General features: G+C 37.6%; 1 protein-coding gene across 1 annotated transcript in view; it reads right to left on the bottom strand.

The window, feature by feature from the left end:
* Positions 1 to 24,093, bottom strand: part of agbl4 (AGBL carboxypeptidase 4) — a 201,305-nt gene that overhangs the window by 167,893 nt on the left and 9,319 nt on the right. Inside the window, exon 3 of the mRNA XM_077716531.1 lies at positions 23,306 to 23,430. Coding sequence (XP_077572657.1) covers positions 23,306 to 23,430 — 125 coding nt within the window. The remainder of the gene's footprint in view (positions 1 to 23,305; positions 23,431 to 24,093) is intronic.

The following is a 24,093-nucleotide window of genomic DNA, read 5'->3' as shown; positions in this document are numbered from 1 at the left end:
TACATGAATGTTGAAATGTGTAACTTTTACAATCATCTATTGCTAATATGACTCTACTTGTGTCAACTTTCTTTTTCTGCAATAAAGTAGTTTGAAATAAACAGTATGGCATTGAATGAAAACATGAATTTCAGCCACTATGTTATGGCAGTTTCACAATTTGAACACAAACAACGTTTCATACATCTGCATAAAAATATACCAAAGCATATATTCTTTGTGATCAGCCTAGAACAATGAATATTACTGCATCTTACGGAAGAATTTTGACAGGCTGATAATATATGATTTTCATCATCATGCAAGAGAACCACATTTTGCTATTGTGGTTCATGAATGGCCATAATTCACCATCATATTTTGGTGTGTTGCCGCACAATCCATTAACATCCCGCAACATCTGCTCCAGGTATTTTTCTTCATTTTTAAGCTTTAACTGTTATGGTGAATAGTGTTTGCGCTTTTTTTTTTTTTTGCCCCCTTGAGATTTGGCAGAGCGCCTTCATATTTTTTTTCATAATTAACACATTGGCATTTCTACTATTCTTTGGCAGCAATACTGAGAATTAAAATAGACCATGATCTATTCATTTGGTGAGGTCTCTGCTCTCCTAAAACACTTGAGTTTCTTTTTTTTGTGCGCTTTTTCAGCCAAATTAGTTTTCTTACTGCTTACTGTTTTTATTACTACAAAGTCATAATGAGAGTTTTGATTTAGTCCTGGGAACACAATATCTATCATCATAATAGGCAGCATAAAAATACATAATTAACAAGCAAAAGTACAAACCTTTGGTCTTTTGACAACTTACAGTGCACGTCATGCTATGCTATGAACAAAATGCAGTTTATATTTATGCCATAAGGCAGAGGGATTGTGTATTTAGTGGGATTGAAACTGCTCGGCTATTTGTGTGGTGTCTGCTAAAACACATAGCATGGTCTAATCCCGTTAATATTGATTGAAAATCCAAGAATTGCTTTATAGTTAAAGAAAAAAAACATGGAAGATTGGGATGAATTGATGGATAAACTAAACAGCAAGCCTAGTCTTGCAGCATGGTTCTATGATTAGTTTGGTTAACACATTTATCATTTTAGAATATACAAATGAAGTCAGATAGAGCGTTATAATGGACTCTTTGGCTACCTTTGACAGCAATAGACGCTCAATTCAATTGCCGCGGGAAGTTTGGGAGCAAAAGAATGGGTGTTTATTCCCTGTCAAGCCTCCCACTTCAAGTGGATTTCCGACATTAACTAAAACAACCTCATTTCAACAATATACAGAGCCACATGATTGGATGTCTATAATTGTCATTGAAAGTGTTTTGGTGGTAAAGCCAGTTGACAGTTGGAATAGCATAAAAAAGGGGTGAAGTGGCATATGTCGTAAAGCAGGCAGCACTTTTGTAATAATTATCTAATCAAACATTAACATTAAATATTTTGAATAATTTAGACAACCAGCACTAAAATAGTTTCCAATCCATGTCATCACAGCAAGTATAATTTTTATCCCTGAAGCAGATATTTTCCTAAAATGCAATATAAGGTCCAAAATGATTATTTTGAAAGACTAGTAAACAATAACATGAAAATTCCTAACCTTTCTTCTACCTATACAAGCCAAGTATCAACACTGACTCCTACCCAGTGAGCTGAAAGTAGTAAAAACATTTCACAGAACACTGCACCTGTGTAATGTCGTATGTATAAACTTTGAAGAGGTGTTTTTTTTTATGGTCTGGTCACATCACTTGATACAAGCAGTTAATGTGTTTAATGTGTGAATTAATAGTTCGGATTGAGCTCAACACGGGTGTGAACATTCATCTGACCTTTACTAGAAGAGGGGAAAAATATGAAAGAAAATAAGTAAGAAGAGGATCATGAAAATAGTGATATTCCTTTTCATTTATGTGTACTACCTTCATAACACTTGTCAAATGGACATAGGATGGACAGCAAAGGCATCACAAACCCATTATGTTACTATCCTACCTGAAGCCGGTATGCGAGAATACACTATACAAATACAATTTCTTTTCTAAGGTACAGGTCTGCAAAAATGAGGGCGGGTTGAGAAAGAAGTAATCTTATCCCAGGTCCCTTATCTCGCTCAGGCATCTTCCAAAGCACCGAAAGCAAAAGTGGGAGTGGAATAAGACAGGCAGCTCAGAGAGAAACAGAATGCAGAGGAAAAGCCAAAAGGTCAAAGAGCCACAGGGATGGTGATGGTGTCAGAATCACAGACGCGTAATGGTTGTTTGGTCACAAAGAACACACAGAGAAGAAGATATCACCTTGATTTTAGGTGACTTTGACATTTCTTTCTCTCATTCATCAGAGGTTAAGTTTACACTTTATCATTATGTTCGTAGGTTTGAATCATCAATCAATGTCAATGCTACGTCAGTTTATTTTTCCAGGAAATGCTTGCAAAAATGTTTCCATTTTTTCTCTTCAAAACTAGTCATAAAAAATGATCATCAAATTCTGGCAGTGGTCTTGCAACTGAAATTTTAAGACTGATGCTAAAACACAACAAATCTAGCAAGGTGCTTACTAGCATATGCTGGAGTACATGGCAACTGTGACAGAAAGTGAATAATCAATTATTTCAATTTTCAGTCTCATTTGTGCCCACAAAGGGAAACCAAGCTTATAATTGGCAGTTGCATTTGCAACTTTGGGCCGCTGTGCTTTGGCAAGTCAAACTAGTGGCCAACTGTCGGACCCACATGAAAACCTGTTGCTCACACTGGCACACAGTGGAAATTCAATTGGTTCCGGCCAAATTGCTCATTGTATAAAATAATAGTTCTTTCTCCATTCTGTCTATTCACCAATCCTGTAATAAAATACAATACAGAAGATTTTCTTTGGCTTGCGGCCCCCCCAAAAATGGCTTGCGGACATCACAGATGAGACATGGTTTAACCAGAAAATTAAACAGGTTAACTCATTTTAATTGGCATCATGGGGAAAGGAATTATAGCACAATTAAAGACTGTCCAAACTGCTCATGCTGCAATTGCAATTATATTGCAATTTGCTAAAAAAGACAAAATATGTTCCTTATCCTACCCAGATCCTCATTTATATTTCTTTTTTCCACAAGTTGCATGTTTGTAGTTGCCAGTATTTATGCATATTTGTTTTTCGACTGGGTAAATACAGAAACCTCAAAAGAAAATAGATTTTAGCCAGCAATAGAATACAAAATGGTCCTTCCAGAATTTTTCCCACAATGTTTAGAATCACATACAATGTGATATTACAAAACTGACCAACTGACCTCTCTGGTTTCAGAACAGCCACCACTAATAATAACTTTTAGCGTGTCTGGATCCTACATTAATGGAATCCCAGCCCAACAACTGACCTCTGGATTATGAGCTTTATGCACCAACATGTGTTTTTATTTATTTATTTTTTTGTGCAAGAAATAAAAGTTCTTCTTCAATTACTGTTAAAAATGTCTCCTTAAGTGGAGTCCAAAGAAGGATAGTAGTTAATCCATAAGCAGTCAATGGCTGAAAACTGTTAACTCTAAACATGATAACATACATTTTAGGAAAATAGTGTGATAAAAAAAAAAAGAGTAGAAAAAACAGTTATAGAAAGATACTAACTAGCTAAATGTTAGTCTTGAACAATAATAGGGTTACATGAGTAGGCATGGAAACCACAAATAATGCAGACACACCAAGTGAGATTTAAGATGACCTTAATAGAGTCTATATGAGCATGGGGATATATCATTACTGTGGAGATGGAAAGACACAGAGTGGCAGTTGAAGGTGTATGTTGGATATCAACCACGCTCATAAAATTATCATCACCTGAGACTCTCGCAGAGGTTAGGGACACAGCAGGTAACCAGTCACCAAAGGCCTGATTTATTTTCCAGGGGACTGATTCATTTTGTGCTTATATCAGTAAAGCACCTTCCATCTGGCAAAGCACAAAACCATCAACACTGTAATTAAAATGCAATTACCAACTCACTCCTCTTCCAGTTACATGGTAATCCCTGAGAAGTCTTTCCATCTGTGCTGCACATGCACTCTGAAATGCAGAGCACATCCTTGTGTATGTATACACATTCCCTTTCACGTTGCGCTTGAAGACACTATCAGCCCTTCACGACCAGACAACACTGACTTCTCAATCTTCTCTTCAACTCAGCTTATGGTGCAAAGCCTATCAGTTTCTCAACAAATCACTTTCTCATCCTTTCCCACAATCACCTCCCCCTCACCATGGTTCTTTTATTGTGATACAACTACTCAAAACATCTGACTAGAAACTGGAATGAAACTGTAAAATGTCGCCATTTCTGTGAAACTGTTGCTACAAACCAGTAAACAAAACAAAACAAATACATCTAGGCATCAACAACTATGTTAAGCCAGCAACTAATAAAACAATACACCTATGTTTAAAATCTATTCACAGTCTCAAGTTTTAATCATCAGCTGCAAATAGAGAAAGTAGTAATACATGCTACGAATCTATATTAAAAAGGCAAAGAAAAAAAATATGAACCTCTTTGGAAAATGGATAGAAGAGTCGACCCTTTTCCGAGATGCTGTGTAAAGTCAGCAAGTTCAATTTGCGACAATACTCCAGTAAATATGTCATTGTTAATGTGTGTATACTGTGTGCGCAAGTATATGTGGCTCTCCTGTGTGTAGGGGAAATGCATTGGAGTGTCCATGTAGATATAAAACCTTAATTACTTCCGACTAAAATTGCAATTAAAATAAACCAATCACTTTCACCATGCATGTCCCTGTGTGATTTAGACAGCTGTGCACATATGACACACTTGTTTTGTTTGAATTTGCAGGACACTGTAATGGGATGTAGTAGAACAGCATAGAGACAGTTGGGTAATAAACAGATGGCTCCAAAGAGAAATAGATGTAGGAATAGAAATAAAAGACTAAAATAATGGGCAAGTGACATTAATTTAACTAGCCATCCATTTTCTGTACCAGGCCAATATCACTGTAAAGAGTCTTTGTGGTCCCGTCAAGATTAGATCAGCCGTTGTGAAAACACAATCAAATAATGAAACTCGGAGGTCTTCTTATAAAATGGTTGTCAAAGATTTATATATTTTGTTACATTTCTGTTACTCTTTATGTTGCTGGATTGTGATAATTGCATCCAACCAGTAGTTTAACACTGAAGGAGATAATGGAAAGAATATGAAGTATAATGGATAATGTATATTTTGGGGGTGAAGTGCAAAAGATGCAATGAGTTGCGGCCTATCAGCGTTGACATTCATATTAGCAGCTGGACGAAAGACTGGTCGCAAGCAAGCTAAGGGCAGTGCACAAATTGACAAAATAACTGGTGACATTCATAAACACTATTGCTTTATTTACATAACACAAATTTGTTGTGAGAAACAAGCCAAGCCAGAAAAACTCTAAGGCAGAAAAAATACTAATCCCTCATTCACCGTGCAACCCGAGAATGTGAAAAGCAAAGAAAACTATGTTCAACAAAACATTCTAATATGCAGTGCAAACCACTTAAGCAGTAGTACACGATTTCCTTTTTTTTGTCCTTCCTGTTCACTAAACTTTATTGAGGTTGGATCAATCACCTTCAACTCTGGAAAGTGAATTGCGCCTCTCCAACAAACAATATGCAGGTAGACTAAACAATCTTCCTTTGTGCTTGCTTTTAAATCCAAGAAGCAGTATGAGTCAGGCTGTGTAGCCGCCATGCAATCATGAACCATACTTTCCTAGCTATTGCCTGAGTACATGAAGGCACGGAGGAGGCGAGGGAGGAAGAGGTGGGATGACAAATAGTGGGCAGCTGAAGCCACTGGGGTTAAACACGATTGTTGTTGCAGAAAGAAGACATTATTGGAAATGGCTTTGCCACCGTGGGCGCCCCTGTTGAATATCCTTTTCCCTTCTTCCAGGCGAGCAACGATTTTGCTCTTCTTCTAGCCCGCACACATACACACATTCATTCACATGATCTGTAGGTGATTGGGGGATTTGCACAAATTTTGAAGGAAGAAATAAACATGAGGTCAGCTATTGGGGCTGTGGCGAATGGGCAAAATGCAGGTCACAATTTCAACAAAGTCCAGTATTCATAAGTCTAATGAATGATTGTCACAAGGAGGTCTGTTAAAAGGCACTTCAATAATCAGCCTTCAGCATGTCGTGACCCACCTTATCAGTGTGTTCCCATAACAAGACAGGGAGAACTATTTGTTTCCCCCATGCACATCTGCAGGGACATTCCCCCCTCTGTGGCTGGTGAATGAGATAGCCTTTCACAGGGTTGTATAACCTTTACAAGCTTCCCTCAAACACAACACAATGCAGACAATCAAATCACACTCACTAAATAAAAGACATTTCAGAATTGCGGAAATGTCTTTTTTTTTATGACCCAGATGAGTGTAAAGTACAGAGTTAAACTGAATGCTTAGACTAAAATACATTTTTCGTTATTTTGGATCAACACACATTTTATAAGAGTGACCTGCGCGAAGAAGGAAAAAAAGAAAAGGACCTTTTGTTTTAGAAGAGGGCAGACATATTGATTTTTTTTCCGTCTCCACTGGTCTCTCCTTGGCATTGAAGATGCTCTTTGTTGGTTGTTCTGTTTACCAACAGACTGTTGAGCAAGATGGGCTTTTTAATCGTATCTGTAAAGCCAAGGCGACGTTCTGTTTGCTGTTAAAACAGGGGTACGCCCGCAGCATGCTAACAGTTTAGTGCAATGACTTGACAGTGCTCATTTGAAAATACAAGAATTTGAAAAATAAACTCAAGAAATGGCAGCGTAAGTGTAATATTTTTTGTATTCGTATTTATAAAAGTATTAAATTGTGCAACTTTTGGTCTTCTTTCCATGCTACAACAGTTTGAATGTTAAGCCAAATGGAAGTTTTCCCAAAACATGTATTATTGATTGAATCCATTCACAGAAGAAGAAAAAAAAAGCATCTAACTATGGATTGCCAACAACTTCACTCATTCCCATTTCCAATGTAAACATTATCTTGGGAGTTGTGGTTACATCAATTATATGATATTACTGCCGTGCAAACCCTGGCAACTCAACAATCTTTATTAATCCATACGCACATAGACACAGCATTATATTTTCTTCTACTTTTATCAAAATTGATGTACTCTGCACCACTCTTAATTTATTCAGTGAAATAAATAAAAGTATGCATCTCATACAGCACCTTCCTCAAAGCAAGAGGAGCACACGGCCCTTGCACAACAATCTAAATCAAGACAGAGATGTTGTCTACCACGTGAAGGGGACAGAGAGTGTGTTAGCTCCCCCAGATTGAATTAAACTGAATCCCCCAAAGAAGCACATTCAGCCAGGATTCAGTCTAGTGTTCAGATGACAAGCAGAGCTGTATTGATTTCTTGCAGTTCCCCCATCATATTATTCTTTTTCTTTCGCCTGATTCAATTCCCCCACATTCAGTTCATAATTGTGGCGATAACAAATTAAAATGAAGCTGGCCAGAGAAATTGGATTATGGGTTTCAAACTGTGCTGTTTGATTATATCAACTACCTATTGTTAGGTGGGCTGTAACAAATTTGTATGTCTGCTCACACAGGCATAATGTGTCGTACCTGCCCATTTGGGAGATTCATGTAACAAGGTTTGAACAAATTAGACTGATGCAATGAATACATTAAGTGTCATTGTTGTGGAACAGATTGTGCTTTTAGGAATCAGAGATTTTCAACAAACTGGTAGGGGCAAAAAGCATGGGAAAAGTGTTTTTCTTTTAAATATTCGTCCTCAAGAGACAGTATTGTGTTTCAATGCTGGTCCATTTCTGGCCTTCAATTGAAAGTCATGGTAAAGGGCAGATGGCTCCATACCGAGGAGGAGCTCAGCCTGCAGCATTGATTTGTTTACTAATAGCTGATGGGAACCCAAGAGCGCTTCTCCTCTTTACCACGAGCCATGAGGAGATGAATAATTAATGCCTTTTAGCTCCTTTTCCTTGCTATAAAGGGATTACTGAAAGTCCATTCAGTAATATAATCCAAACACTTTAAAACAGGCCTATTCAAGTCTGCTGCAGTACTAGTTGTGAACTAAACACTGATTTCTTTTCAATGAGGCCCTGTGAAACGTTGACCTTGTAACCATGGCATTTCTAAAGATAGGTTTAATGACACTGAGCAATCGTTTCCCATGAGAATTAGGTGGGAAAATATATAATGTATTTTTTTTGGTTTGTGTTTTAATATTGCTGATTGCAGTCATTTACATTAGCATTGTGAATGTGAGTAAAAGTCGAGCCCACACTTTGGTGCAAAGTAGATCAGTTTCCAAACAATGCATTATTGTGGCTACCCTATGTAGGCTATTAAAAATAATAATTATTAAATAACAACAAAAACTGTTATTATGAATTATGCCACAGTGGCGGCAGGGTTTTAAACCATCATCAACACCATCAGACTGGTTACGTACACTAGTTTTTACAGTCATTTTAGGTCAAACAACAATTAAAACGGGAGTATTTTTTGCTATACTTTGTTATAAATTGAAAACAATGTTTTGCAGCTTTACCGTTTATTTTTTAACTAACAAATAAATTTCTAAACCCTACACTAATGAACCCTGCATGGATCAACAGGCAAGTCCGAATCATTTTAATGTCCTGACAATACGCAATGAAGCAAAACATACTATAAACACATGCATCACATTGCTTGCACATAATAGATAGAAAAGAGTGACTATAAGACAATTTAAGCATTGGATAAACCAAAAGATTGAGACTAATATCGCCACAGAACAGAAACAGAACACTTTAATATATCTTTTCTCCAGGAAGGATGGAAAGGACACCTGACAGGAAGGTTGAGAAATAGCAAACTAGAAAGACTGAGAGGAGTCAAGATAATAGAGACGTTGATATAATTGAATGTGACTTTCTTTGCACTCCATGCCCATCTATAGACCACCAAGAAACTTCCACTAGCTCTATATATATGAATATATATAAATAAATATATATATATATATATATATATATATATATATATATATATATATATATATATATATATATATATATATATATATATATATATATATATATATATATATATATATATATATATATATATATATATATATATATATATATATATATATATATATATATATATATATATATATATATATATATATATATATATATATATATATATATATATATATATATATATATAAAACACATAGACGCAGAGAGAACATCTGGGGTGTGCGCCAGTGGACTTAGCCTAGTGCCAACCTGCCTAATAGCCTATGGAGTCAATTATAACGGGGGGAAACTTCTCTGGCTTAATCGCTAATGGTGCCATCTGGATAATGGCAGATTTTAGGAAGCAACTTTTGCTTCTTCCGTTTACCTGGTCATTTGGGGACGTCTCGTCTGATTAGTATCCCGTTATTGAGCGGTGAAGTAGAACCACAGCAGTATTTCTCATATTTTAATGAAGCCCTTGTTTTTACATTGCAATCCTTTGGAGTACATTTAATGGCCCCATTTGATGTCTTTTCAGTAGAAAAACAACCCCTGCAGGGCGGCAGAGGAGATTTGAGCGCCTCACTGTAGCTAAAAAGGAACCTCCAATTTTTAATGTCTTTTGCGTAATTAACTGCATGGACTTAAATATTGTTGAAGCAACTAAGCTGTCTTCCATTTTAACCTAGTTAAGTTAATACATATTTTTCGAAATTTGGTTTAAAAAAAGGTAAATGTAACTTTTTTGTGATTTTTTTGGGTAGAACATATGCTTTAGATTCATTTCATTCCATATGGAACAATGTTTTATGTCAAGCAACTCCATAGAACGAAAGTGGAGGTTTTACCGTATCTGGCATTTCAACATTTCAAACTATTGCCTGTGGCAAGAGGCAGCGGTATCAATTTCCCCTTTTACAGCAAGTGATATTGTGACAAATTCAGCCCCGGCAACAGCCAGTAGAGCTGAGGGCCAGAAGGGTGCGGGGTTATTTATTAAGAGCTGGAAAAAGTGACAGCGAGGGCAATGGGTGGCTAGGTAGGAATGCAAGGCAGTCAAGAGATGAGGCGAAACTGAGATTGTCCTAAAAACACAGGGGACTGCAGGGAGTCCATAGGTAGAAAAGACAAGGATGAGAGTGGGATGATTGGAGAGCAGGAGAGATTGAAAAACACATTTACTTAGAGTCTGGCATAGCACTGCTAACAAATTCACTTTGGCATGAAGGACAATTTGGTACCAAAACAGACGGCCTTTTAAATGAAGGACACTGAAGGGAGTGAAATGGGAGAATGAAACATAATTATGGGCTGTGGTCCATATTTATTTGTATAACTATCTTGTGATGATGTCTGCTGTTTCAGTCACTACTCCAGGAACAGTTAGAAAACTACTGAGGTGAATTTTATGTACAAGTGTTAATCATCACTTTACAATGGGTCAGTATACGACAAGACTTCTATTTAGAAAGGATTGCTCAACCCGTAAAATCAAAAGGTAAGCTCAGGGCTTGCTCATATTGGATTGGTTGATTAAAAACTAAAAATAAAGTTACTTGAAAATACACTACATAAGAACAGGATCTATTTTGTCTATCATAAAGTCCGATACATTTACTTTCTGTAAACGTGGCAAAGTAAGGTAGAGCAGAGATGAAGGAACAGCTGGCTTACTGCAATCTCCCTGCAAGCCTCCCCAGTGATGATGGGTCAATGTAGCGCAAAGCAGCTTCAGCAATATGACTGCACCTCCACTCATGGAGTCATCCATCTTTTTCTGAAAGTCTTCATTTGGTGGGTGCGGTGAAAACCATTATGCACATCTTCCTGCACCTTACAAATTGCTCTAAATTTAAAAGCATTAAAGGGATTGAATTGCCACTACAATCCCATTCATTTTAACTGGGAAAATATTAACCACATGCTATAAAATAGTAGCACGGTAAATAGATAGTCTTTCAAGTGGTCTCCTCAAAAATCAGAAAAAGAGGAACAAACAGTAGGAAAACATTTGTGACTGATCATTGACACGCTAAGCTAAGCGTCACGGTCCTATGCGAGGTCAGTCCGCAATTACAAACCACCACAGTGGCGGGTAGACCCATGACAAAAGAAGTCCTTGTGAAACATACTCCACACTATAATTTTCCATCATTTCAAAGCAGTTAGGACATTCAGTCCTACAAAATGAAGCCTTTTCCTTTGTATTCATTTTCCAAACCACTTATCCTGCTCAGGGTTATCTGTGAACTGGAGCCTATCGTAGCCGACTTTGGGTGAAAGGGAAGCATACCCATTACCCGAGACTGCAACCGCCCTAATCGCAACATACATATAAATGAACATTCAAATCATTGGACAATTTACAGTATCTTGTCCGGAAGGATGCTAAAGTACCAGGGAAAAACCCATGCTACAAATACACATTACGTTGTGATTATATCCAAAAAATAAACCCAGTGTCCAATGCCTAAGGTCGAGCAAATTAAAATATATGACCAACATATTTAGGGAAAATAGACCCCTGAAGACATAAAAGCTTGTTTGACCTGTAATCTGTGTGGAAAAAAAGGATCTAGGGCTACTTGACACACGTTCAACGTTTTGACAGAGATAGTGCTAAATACAATAGGACTATATAAAGTTCAGTCAATTCTAATGTGAATAAATTACCAATCACCAGGAAAGGACCAAGAAATAACTCTAGACTAAAAGAAATAGGGAATTCAATAGCTAAAAAAATCTTTTTGGTGATGGAATTAAGGTTTATACCGAATCCCATTTCTAGTTGTGTGACAGATAATAGCAAAAAAAAAACTTTGCTTTATGCAATTTTCCATTACATTACATTTTATCGGAAACTTAGTTTTTTAAGGAGAGAAATGTGAGTTTCACCTGCATTCCTGAACAGATTGTGTTCAACTGTACTTGCAAATAAACAACAGTCTTTGTGCACATATCCCCCTAAAAAAGATTCATCACAGTCCTGATTAACACCGAGCATTCAATGGTTCACAGGAAGCAATAAGGGAAATAAAAAGCAACGTGATTAAATCCAAGAAACCACAACACAGAGCTAAAAGAGGCAAAGCGCAAAACAATATCTGAAAGTCCCCTAAACATTTTGGGCAACAAACACAAGCAACATGTAACAAATGCCAGCTCTTTAATTGAAAGCCTGGCAGTGGCAAGAGCTGTGACGGTGGAGTAAAACAAATGTGCCTTTGATTTGTTATTATTTGTAAGGGAAGGGGTTAAAGAAATAAGTGTGGGGGGCTAACAGCACTCTGACAAATGGAGAACGGGGTATATGAACCATGAAATGAACACTCTGGCAATTGGAAGGCAGGAGGCTTTCAGCACCATGGTCAGCAACAAAGTGCCTGCAACAGCTCACTGGTTGAGCGATGGTATTCACAGAGCTAAAGAGAGCTGAGGAAAACAACATACCATAAGAGAAAAGGCAGAGAAAGAGAAGGACGGAGGGGCGGAGGGAGGGAGGGAGGGTCTGGGAAAACTGGATGAAAACCAGCATGATAAGGAGTGTGGACTTTTTAGAAAAATATGTTTATCATTAGCGGCAAAGAGGAGGACACTCTTCCAAGCAAAATCAATAACTTCATTGGAATGGGGACACCGTAAGGGTGATTTATAACAGACCAGAACGGAATAAAGTAGAAAGGAATTTAAGTTGGAAATAAGGTCAGCGTGTACTTTTACAGCTACACATTGTAAAAAGTAGCTGTCCTTGCCTATGTCAGCCTGTCTGTCTCCAGGTATGCGGGACTTTATCTGGGTAGAGCAGAAGGCTGAGTCGAGATAAAGTTAGAGAAAGAAAATAACCTCTACCACCTAGCTCCCCTATGGCTTGTGAATTTGGCATTTTCTCATTAATTGTTGTGGTGGTGCCTTATTCAGCCATTAAACAGTAAATAAGTCATTAACTATGTTGCCTGCTAGATTGCCCTGGGCCAGGACCTGTATTTGTTGCGTTGGAATAGAAGTTGTGGGCCTGGCAGGCATAATGGCCAAGGTTAATGCAGTTGCAATGATGATGGACAAACTTGACTTTATTCTGCAACAAACACCTGCAGCCAGTGCTTACTATCCACATACGCACAGGAGTATTATACGGCTTATTTATGACTATTTGTATGCATCGGGTATCAGGTAATAAGGCCCCGGGTGATAATTTAAATGTTGGGCAGTATCATTATAGATTTTTTTTTAAATCATTTTCCAACTTACAGGTATAACATTTCCTCAAAATGGAAGAGGCCCAGAATTCTCATGTCTAATAGTAGAACTAAATCCGAAGTTTTGGAATCCCTAAAAGGCCGTGCAATACAATATTAAAAATGTGGGATAGAAAATAAGGTTATAAGGTAAACTTTTAATCGAAAAGTGACCTTCTAACGTTGGGCAACAACACAGTTTTATTTATTATTAGTATTATTATTGTGAAAACTAATTGAAAGATCGGGCAAAAAATGTTAGGTGTCGTATAAGTTGCTTGAACTTATTAATGACACTAGGCGTCCAATCCATAAAGATTGACTATAGTATATGGACATCTAGTGGCAGTTACACTGATTGAAGAAACATTAGTCTACAGGTGAGTTATTATTTTGATATTGTATGATTTCAACTTGATGATAGTCATGTTTACAATCATTTGTATAGTGGTTGATATTACTTTTTTTCTCATATCTTTTTCTTGAACCCATACTAAATGGAGATGTTTTTGATAATATTACATTTATAGTTCAGGTATAATGAAATACGACCAATTGCACCATCTGGACTCTATTTGCACACCTTGGCCACAGTTTTATGCCTGAACCACAGAAAAAAAAAGTCTAAGATTGTTCATCACTAAACAGTCTGTGGAAAGCACCCAACAAAAACAATCTGCTTCTCGCCTTCACATTCCCTTGCTTGGAGGAAGCAAATTAATGGAGTCCATAACAGCCAAATGCTGGCAATTACATTTTGCTTGCAGTCACTCAAAAGCTTAGATGTAAAACTAAATATTGCGTAGGAGGGGAAGAAAAATATCCTTAAAGCCATAGAGATAAACTTGATGAAAAAACATGGTATCACATTTAAAAGACTAAATAAATGCAAAATGCCAAAATTAAAACCACTCATTCTGTCACTCAGAATCAGTGAGCAATGGTGGAGGAGGGGGTGAATGCTATTCTAATAGGTTAAACATTTTTCTGTTTCCTTCACATGCTCTTAGTTTTGCGCTCTCTAAATTGTGCAAATACCAGCACACAATTTGCATGCAGGAAAGGGCACCGTTTTTTTTTTTATTTCCAACCAATTTCAGTCGATCAATATGTTCATGGGTTTGAGAGTTGTGTGTGTTTGACGTGAATACATGTGGGGAATTCACACTTAATTTCACAATTGTCAAATGAAAAGAATTATGCCCCTATTTTAAGAGCTCTAAACGTCTGAAAGTCTTCACATTTCCACTGGTTATTTTTCGGCAAACTCCAATTCTGCTCCCTTCTTGTGTGTTTTAACCCATTTAGAGTTTCTCTTCCTCACCTTTTTGGTCCACGGGCTTTTCATTTGAGTGTTGAGCTGTACGATTGCCAGATACAGCAAGCACGAGAAGAAGCTTTTCCTTTGGGATTATGTGCACACGTAGCCTGTCAGTTTTTGGTGTTGGATAAAGATGATGGGACAACAACAGAGCACAAGCAAGAATTTGTGTTTCCGTTTTTTTTTTTTCTCAAGCATTGACTTCTTATCGCAACTATTTTACAGTTGTCATAACAAGTGTTTACAATTTAAATAAATTATCATATCGGTGTGGGCCATAGGAATTGGATTACATTAAATAATAAATTATCATGAACTATTATTAGTTCTTTGTCTATACAGTCCATACCTATTGCTGTATAGTAAAAAAAAACATTTAGTGTGTTTTTTTTATTGTTTTTTTCCTCTGCAGGTATTCTTTTTGGCACATCTTTACGTGAAAACACGAGTCCGTAAAATCCCTGGAGATAATAAATCTCAACATCGCAATGACACACAGGCAAACAGCATCTGTGTACTGTCAAACAATGCAAAGGTGCTGCCACACTAGTGATATCACACATTCTGGCTAAACAAAACACTAAGGTCAGGATGTTGGCATAGAAAAAAAAATCCACTAGAGACTCACGCTGTTTAAAGAGAAGTGTGAGTGGAGGATTGGCTGAAATTACTATTTTTCAATTTTTTTATTATTATTAGTATTATTATTATTGTCAGCATACTCATACAACCGACTACAAGTCATATTGGAAATCATACAAATCAGTACAGTCTGGATATTTACTATATATTTAAACTTTTATCTTGAAGTTTGCTCTTGAATCAATCGCTTTGATTGCCGCAGGGGACCACAGTCATGCTGTTACTTGCTACTTGGTAGTAATACATGTCCGGAATGTTAAGAGAGTGAATGTTTACAAATGAAAGCAATATGAATTCTTGGGCAGCGGATGCCTATCCTTGCGAAAACTAGTGCACAGCTTGACAATCGATGTATTGCTGTAATATTGGCGGACATTGATTAAAGAGCTATCTATACAATATGTTTGCATCTCCCACATTTATGAACTGATACTCTGTCAAATTTGTACCTTTGTCACAACTAATTAATGCATACTGACACAAATTGCAAGTAAAATGTTGTGAATCAAATTAATGCGATTTCGTCACTGAGGAAAGTGCACTGAATCCAGTGGCTCATGGTCTTATGCTTGGCTCTAATTATATAACATACTTTGGTATGCTGACATATGGCCCTATTTCTTTTTAGGCATCATTCATGCAGTCATTGGGTCATTTGCATTTGGCAGCATAAGATTAATAATTTTTCCAAGAAAATAAATCTACCACCCAAGGCCTCACCGTACAGAATTTTAGTCTCTGATATTTTGTGTTTTTACCAAGTGGTGGTAGCAGCAAGCTTTCCATTGTGTGGTTTGTCAAGGAAAGTTCCTGTTTCAAGAAACTTGCTATGGATAGCATAAATTGTGCAACGCAGTGAAGCAGTGGACATGTGGTCATAAAGCTTCTCTAACTGGTGCTAAACTGCAGTCATGGACAGAAAAACTTGCCTCGCAGCAATTTGGCAACACTGCTCTAATGTCAATTGGCAAACTATGTGTAAAGGAAAGATGTTCCAAAAAAGGCAAAGATTTAGCTGTCTATTTAAAGAATACCTTCAATGAAAGAGGACTCTCAAACAGTAAAAGGAGGGTCAAGGCACCGGGAATGACAACAAAAAAAGATGAGAAATATTTAGTTTGTGTCTAAAAACCATTAAGGTGGGATACAATTTTGGTGCTTCTAATTTTTCAAAATTCTCCCAATGAAACATTTTAACATTGGTTTCTGATGATAGCATTTGAACTGGATTAAAATGAACAATGAATCACAAACTCATTTATCCGAAACTGAATAAACAGTCCTGTAAATGTCTCAATCTGCCCAACTTATCTGATTTGTGTATCATTAAACACCACAGGCAACAATAAAGACTGTACCCCAGTGTATCACATTATACAGTTCATCAGCGCATGCTAATGCAGTGTCCAGGATGATTTTGTTGTGTAAAAACTAATTGGAACCAGCAGCAATGAATCTAATCAGTTAGGCAATACGGCCAGTCTATGGATGTAAAATGAAGTCATCTAAGGTATGACAGCAATCCGAACTAATATTATTAGTCATTCTGAATATTTGGGAATTTAAAAAAAAATCATTTTACCATTGAAGAGAAATAATGTATTCTGTAGTGACGGTGGCAAAGGAAAATGAATTGTGAAAAATGACCCAGTATTTTGGGTCTAAGGACAAGGAACTTCTAACCAATCCTGGACAATTGTATTCTATTCTAGTGAAGTTAATGAAATAATAAAACATTAAATTTAAAGAGTGAGAGAGTGTCCCTTGCAACTTTTGTATGCCACCCTCAGAGAATAACGCTAGCACACCCTTGGTATTGACCATTGAGTCTGTCTCTGTATAACTTGTTCTTATATAGCTGCAAAATCCAGTCATAAAAATAGAAAAGCGCTAGGGTCCATTTATATATTAGATTATTATTTAGCAACAGGAGCATCCATGAGTAGAATGATCGTAAGCAACAACACAGCAAGCGACTCAGTGAGAAACTGCCAGTCCTGTCGCAACCCATCACTAAATGAAGAGCAGACAAAAAAACTTGAACCCAATTTGGGTTTTAATTAAAGTAATTAGAGGCACTAATTTCCATCGTATCTATCATCATCTTCATTAGATCAAACAACTTGACATATCATTTTCTTGAGCAGACAATTCTACCTTCTACCTTGAAAACTGTAGAAGAAAAAAGAATACAAGTTGCAAGTCCATGGCAGCAAGTCTATTTCATCCCATGAAAATGTATTCAAATACAAATGACAGACCAGGAATTAGTTTGCCGGCTCTCTCTTGAGCTATGATGGTTGCATTTTATAATAGTAGCTTGTCAGCAGCCTTCCAAAACAATAAAACAGCGGTCGACAGACAGCTTAGCCCAACAGCCCACTGTTAAATTACAGCCATCAACACACACGAATGACACCACCAGCCACCCCACCCTTCTGGATCTAAACTCTCATCTACAGCACCAGGAGAACAATCTGCAGCGTAATTAGCCTCCGCCAACAGACAGTTACACAGAGAAGGAGGACGTTTGGCTTGATTAAATTATTAAACCACACAAACAAGAAAACAAAAGCAGCATCAAAGAGACACTGTGGCTTTTCTCGCTGTTCCCTAAATACAGAATACAGGGAGCCTATTCTCCCAAGCCACTATTTGGCATAATTAGGCAAGTGTGTGAAGTTGCGCATAAGCGTGTCTTTGTGGGAGTGTGATTGCCATGATTGTACCCCATTTCCGCTACTGTGATCTAAAATAACCAGGTGGTTAACGACGGCATCGCGACATGCATCCGTCCCTCCCACTACACTGCTACCTTCACGCATGAACATACACCAGAATACACACATACTTTTAAACAGTACTCTAATTACAGCATTTATAACCCTCCCGTTCTCGCATTCTGCATCTCTCAATCCCTCTAGCACACAAATCTGTTGGTCTCGAATTGAATTTAGACCGCGTTGAGGGGAGCGCTGGCATGAAAAGACTATTTCATTAGAATGGCAGTTGTTTCATTTGTGGAGGAGCAGATTGCCGAGGCCCCCTATCCAGTGTGCAATCCGTATTCATTACTCAGTGAAAAAGGATGATCCATGCCCTGACACCAGGCTCATCATTTCATGCAGATACACAGAAGCCTCGTTTGTACCCAACACAAAATGCTTCCTTGAAAAACCTTGCAAATGCTAGTGTCTGTCTGCCGATTTGGAGCTACGAACAGGAATCCGAACACAATTTTCTTAATTAAATGTTTGGAATCTGTTCTTTTAAAACACACATTTCTGGTAACTCTACCAACCTTGTTATACAGCTAATAACACAACTGTATATAGATGTTAATGACATTCAGAATATGTATACACTTATTGCCTAATTTGTAAGACTGAAGTATTATATACAATGCATGTGGGTTTCAGTTCCCCTTCACTAATGGGTAAAGGGACTTGAGTTATTGAAGCGGTAATAATCAGCAATATAACCTTTTTTTTTGTTCATTGTACTCTATTTGCATATTCGGTTGAAGCCAGAATAAAAACTATGCCAGGACCCTGCAACTAGATTTGGAAAATTGGTGCACATTGGCAGCATATCATACTGGCACACAGCTGGACTCTCAATGAATACTTCACTGATGAGTGAGTGAACTGATGAGAGACACACTAACTTTCCGAATCACTGGTAAAACATGTGTTACAAATTGAAGTTATTTCATTGGAACCTTGTATACCATACAGAAATCATATAAGAATATGTATTTCTGACATTGAAAATACTGAAGAACTTGCTAAAGAAATAACACTGGTTGATCTGTTAAACTGTTACAATAAAAACTTCGACCCATTCTATTTTCAGGATACCACCCATCAGGCAAATTTGATCTAAAAAGATTATCGGTTATCACAAAATTCCTTTTCAGACTGGTTTCCTATGACCTCATTAAAACTAAATTTAACAGTATCTTCTATTCCGTTGTTTGATAAGAGAAGTATGGACACAGATTACTATACTGAGCAAGTTAGACAAACATTTCCACACTGATTCTCAACACTTCCCTGAACTCAATTTACAAAATGCAGAGAAATTAATGCATGATAAATGATGGACCTTCTCTATTTGAAACGATTTTTGATAAGCCACCTCGTGGTAGCGGCGATAACCCAGGGAAAACTAATTCCCCTATCAGGGTGACAGTTTAAAAATCCATTCTGCACTGTCGTCACATCCTTTTGTCCATGTCGTTACGGAGTAACCAAGGGCGCATCAGCGTTCAGAATATGGAAAGATGCCTGAATTTCTCTTTTACAGAACAAGGTCATCCAAGATACCCTAAACCCTGTGACAATGTATGGCGCTTTGTGCCTTTGGAGAAGTTATATACGAAACTTGTCAACCCAAATGTTATCTGCCTATGTAAAATTTCTTTTAAATGATAAACCATTGGCCAGACTCACACAGATCGCAAAGTCCTTTCTACAAAGAAAGGAAACCTTTGAAGTCGTCAGCATTACATAGTACAATAGCCGTGATCTGTATTCTGTTAAGATTCAAACTGCAACCTCCAAAAATGATACATTGTTTAAGACTTGCTCTGAATACAGAGTATCACAACACAGATGTCCGAACTTCCGATTGCTATAGATATCAACACATCGTCTGGTTAGTGTTTCACTTACCCTATTTTTCTACCTAATTGATTCAAAGGCACAATGTGTCAACAATCAATTTCAAACAAATGACAGACCATTGTTTTACATAACATTTGTATGAATACATTATGCCGAATTCTAGGTCACAATGCACCTGCTCCCAAAATCCATTCTCATCACACCATTACACATATTTCAAACACTGCTCCGATTCCTTCAGCCTACGTGTTAGTTGATTTAGGAGCATAGTTTTGACTTAAATCGAATACTTTAGAAATGTACATTAAAAAAAACCTCTGTACAACAGTGACCTCTGTCCCCAATCCAAGTTTCTGCAGAACTCACAACAAAAGAAAAAAAAAGGCACACACAATTCTGTCTTCTCGGAAAAGAGTCAGTTTGTCTGACTGAAAAGAGTAAGCTCCATAAGAACCTTTATTTTCGTTGCCCGTTGAGGTGTTCTTTTATTCATGGGAGCTGCCTTACTGTATACTATACTGTTATTCACAGGCTTAAGTACGGTAAAGGATTGTTGGTCAGTGTTTTGCAAGCTTTACTTACTCAATGTCTTAATCAATATCTAACTTATTGATAGTGTCAGACTGTGCAATGTCGCTGTTAAATTATATTCAGTGGACTATGTCTGCGGCATTAAAGCAATGGTGACCCATCGGGAATGCAACATACAAAATGGAATAGTCTGCACCAGTTCATCCTCACCTCTGGTTATGGTGAGTAACCGTTCTGTACTGTGCTTTCGCTGGACAAGTGAGGCTTACAAATCATATGAGTTGAAGGTGCTCGGTGCAAGGTTTTACTGCCTGTCTTCTATGAATGGCTCCCTGAAGGCCCCAATGATAATAGCTCACAGCCGTACCCTTCACGGAGCCTGACATTTAGCACACCCCTACAGCAGAATGGAATGGCATATCAACTTGCCCAATGGGCTGTCATATCAACTCTTTCACCGCTTTCTGGTCATAACATAGGCAGAGGATGAAACGCAATGATGCTAGCAGGAACTTGCTAGTTGAGGTTCACTCACTTTGGACTTAGAACATAAACTTTTGTAAGAATTAAGTCAGCAGACACTGTCTCGCATGATGTAGTATTAGTTGGCCAAGTTTTCTTAAAATGCATGATTGCAATCCTTTTTAATGAGATGCGACATTTTCACAACTAGCAGAAAATGGGAATGTTTCATTTAGATAAAGTGCTTATCCAAGGTCACTAGTTGGCAGTGAAAAAGCTACTGTTGATTAAAACATTGGCTGTCATTGACAGCGAGAGGATCGATCTATTCTATTCAAAGAAGATTCAAGGCAATGAGAAAATAGACTGGAATATAATACTGCAGACAATTAAGCCAGCAAAAAAGCAATGGAGAATATGCTGGACCAACGGGGAACCAATAGAAGATGGCAATTTTAAGAACAAGGTCTTAGATCCACAAAAAATGATCTCAGTGATCAGTCCTGACATATTTTTGGAGCAAACCTAGCTGAGATGCAAATGACTGTTTGATAGGTAGAAAAGAGTCCAATGTTGAACATTTTCAAGCATCATTAAAGTGATACCTCTACTCATGAATGCTTCTACATAAGGTATATTCAGATTGTGAAAAGCATCAATGGGAAAAAGATGGGGAAAAAAATCCAAGTTATGAAACAACATTTAACATCCCCTGAAATATAAATACACTGCCTGTATTTGTTATTTTTTTTGTTTATATTATTGGAGTAAAGTTTCCTTCCCATTGGCTATCTCTCCAGTCATCGCTGGCTTCCCATTGGCTAGAAGAAAGCACTGTGGTTCAGTTATGCTTGAACCATGGTTAGTGCACTGTAAGCGGACAAGAGCAAACTTGTGCAGGGTAGGGGCCACCGGGTCCAAGAGGGGGGAACAAAGCTAGTCTGAGTTCAATGTGTGCACTATTAAAGGTGAAACCAGATCATTGGACACAACCTATTTTTCTCTATATTATTCCTAAAAGTCAATGTTTACCATTGGTATTGAACAAGACGAGAATAGGTACGAGTTTTTGTGTGCAAGTTGTTTGAGAAATGCAAAAAAGAAGTCATAAAAACGAGATATTCATCCAGCCAACCATCCATCATAACCGGCGCTACGGTGAAGCCAATTTCCACAAAGCTTCTAAGCTGATTGAGGCAGACCAAATCTGTTTCACCAGCTTACATTCCTTCAAAATAGCCATCTCACTTCCAATATCACGGGCTTTTACTGTTCCCCATTCCCCTGGCTCAGGCTGAGAGTTTGCAAGGCTTAGCTGGATGAAACACTCCACCAGCCTGGTTCTCCCCTGGAACCAGGCTGATATCTCCATAGAACAGTATTTCCTCACATAACTGAACTTAGTTGTTTAACATATTGATTCTGTTATCCTTTTTCAAATTTTCCAGTTAAGATTTTTCCATTCATATGACACTATAATTTAGATTTAGAACATCTATACAAAATTATGGACATTGTGGCCTTTAAACCGAGAAAACCATACGCAGTGTACATGAATAAAAACATGCAACAGTGTCAAATGTAAATTACTCTATTCATATGTGGTTGAATGAGTTTGGACAGATTAAAAAAGGCAAATCCAAATGCAGGCCAGTGCTCACGTAAACACTAAGTGGATGTCATCTGCCCGTCACATGCAAACAGCCAGTTGAATTCACAATTATGTGATCATGTATTTGTATACACAAAAATGAATAATATTATTACAGCTTTTTATGTGTGCCTCACTCTCGAGCCATTTGCTTGCCCATCTTCCCACTCACTTTCTGTCATTTTGCCACAGCAGCAAATATCCTGTTGGCCTGAACTGCAGGCTGCCAGGGCTGGCCTATCTAGCCCTGGGATCGATTCAGCTCCAAGACGAGGCCTCCCATTCATCTCAGAGCCATAAAATGTGATTAGTGCTGACTACAGCACTGCGGGGAGATGGGCTGATTGGCCTGATAGGCTCAGATAGGGCGTGTTGGACACTCCACATGAAGACAGGCGCAACGGCATGGTGTGGATTCATCCTTATTTATCCTTTTTTTCTGTATTCTTCTCTATTTAATTTTCACTTGCACTCACTCATTCAATCACTGCTTCCCCGTTGCTTGCGCTGTTTTTTTGTATCATCTCTTATTGTTGATCTTGTTTAGGCCTGACATGAGTATTCATGAAAAAGGATATTATAAAATTAAGAATGTATTGCTAATGTTTTCACTTTTACCTTCTTATCCCATCTTACAATGTATTTTAAGTGGCACTCCCAACCATGCCCATGTTAACTACCATCATACACAGTGTGTATCTTTTCCATGTGACCATCTGTTTTGCCCGTATAGCTGAATCATTTCAAATTAAAGAACACTGACCTGTGTCTCTCGGACGTTCTCCACTGTAAAGTTGAACCAGACACGGAACCGGGGATTGCAAGTGTCAGGCCGGATGAAGAGGTCAAACTCAAATTCACTGATGTAGTCAACACGGCCAAGGTTTCCTGTAGAAGCAGAAGAGTTTAGATGGGCTGGGATAATTTAATCTATATATCCAATTTTGCCATTTATTTAGCAAAATGCAAAAGTCCTTATTCAAAGCGGGATGACAGCATTTATTTATTTATCCCCACACACTAGCAAACACGAGTAATTTAAAATAAATGGTAAAACAACCACAAGGGACTGCACCGAGTATGTCACGACAAATGATTTTAAATGCTAAAGGAAATGCAATTTGTGTGAATCCGTTAGTTGAGATTTTTTTATTTGTTTTGCTTTGTCGAATCCATTGGAAGTTAACCTTCCATGTATAAACAAAGCTAAACAGTTTGAAGAAGAGGTAAATTGATGTATCAGCTAGCTAAATACGGAGCGATATATAGTTTGTTTTTTTAAACACTCAAAGACTGTTAAACAAAATAACAAAACAATGTATTAAGATAAGGATATTGATCAGCCTTTTCCCTTACTAGTTATTGTACCTTCTCTTGTTACAACAGTAAAATGAGTCAGCAAAGGGAGGTTGGCTGGTTGACAATGCAATTCCAAGCAATTTAAGGTAATTAAAGTCATAAGATACAGCGAACACTGCAAAACACAATCAATAGGAGCATGTCGATAAAGATCACCAAATATGATCTTTCGATAAAGATCACCAAATATGA

This window comes from Stigmatopora nigra, chromosome 5 (genome assembly GCF_051989575.1).
Source record: "Stigmatopora nigra isolate UIUO_SnigA chromosome 5, RoL_Snig_1.1, whole genome shotgun sequence".
NCBI classification, from domain to species: Eukaryota; Metazoa; Chordata; class Actinopteri; order Syngnathiformes; family Syngnathidae; genus Stigmatopora; species Stigmatopora nigra.
Note: the sequence above shows the minus strand (reverse complement) of the source record. Positions and strands in the feature narration are given on the sequence as shown.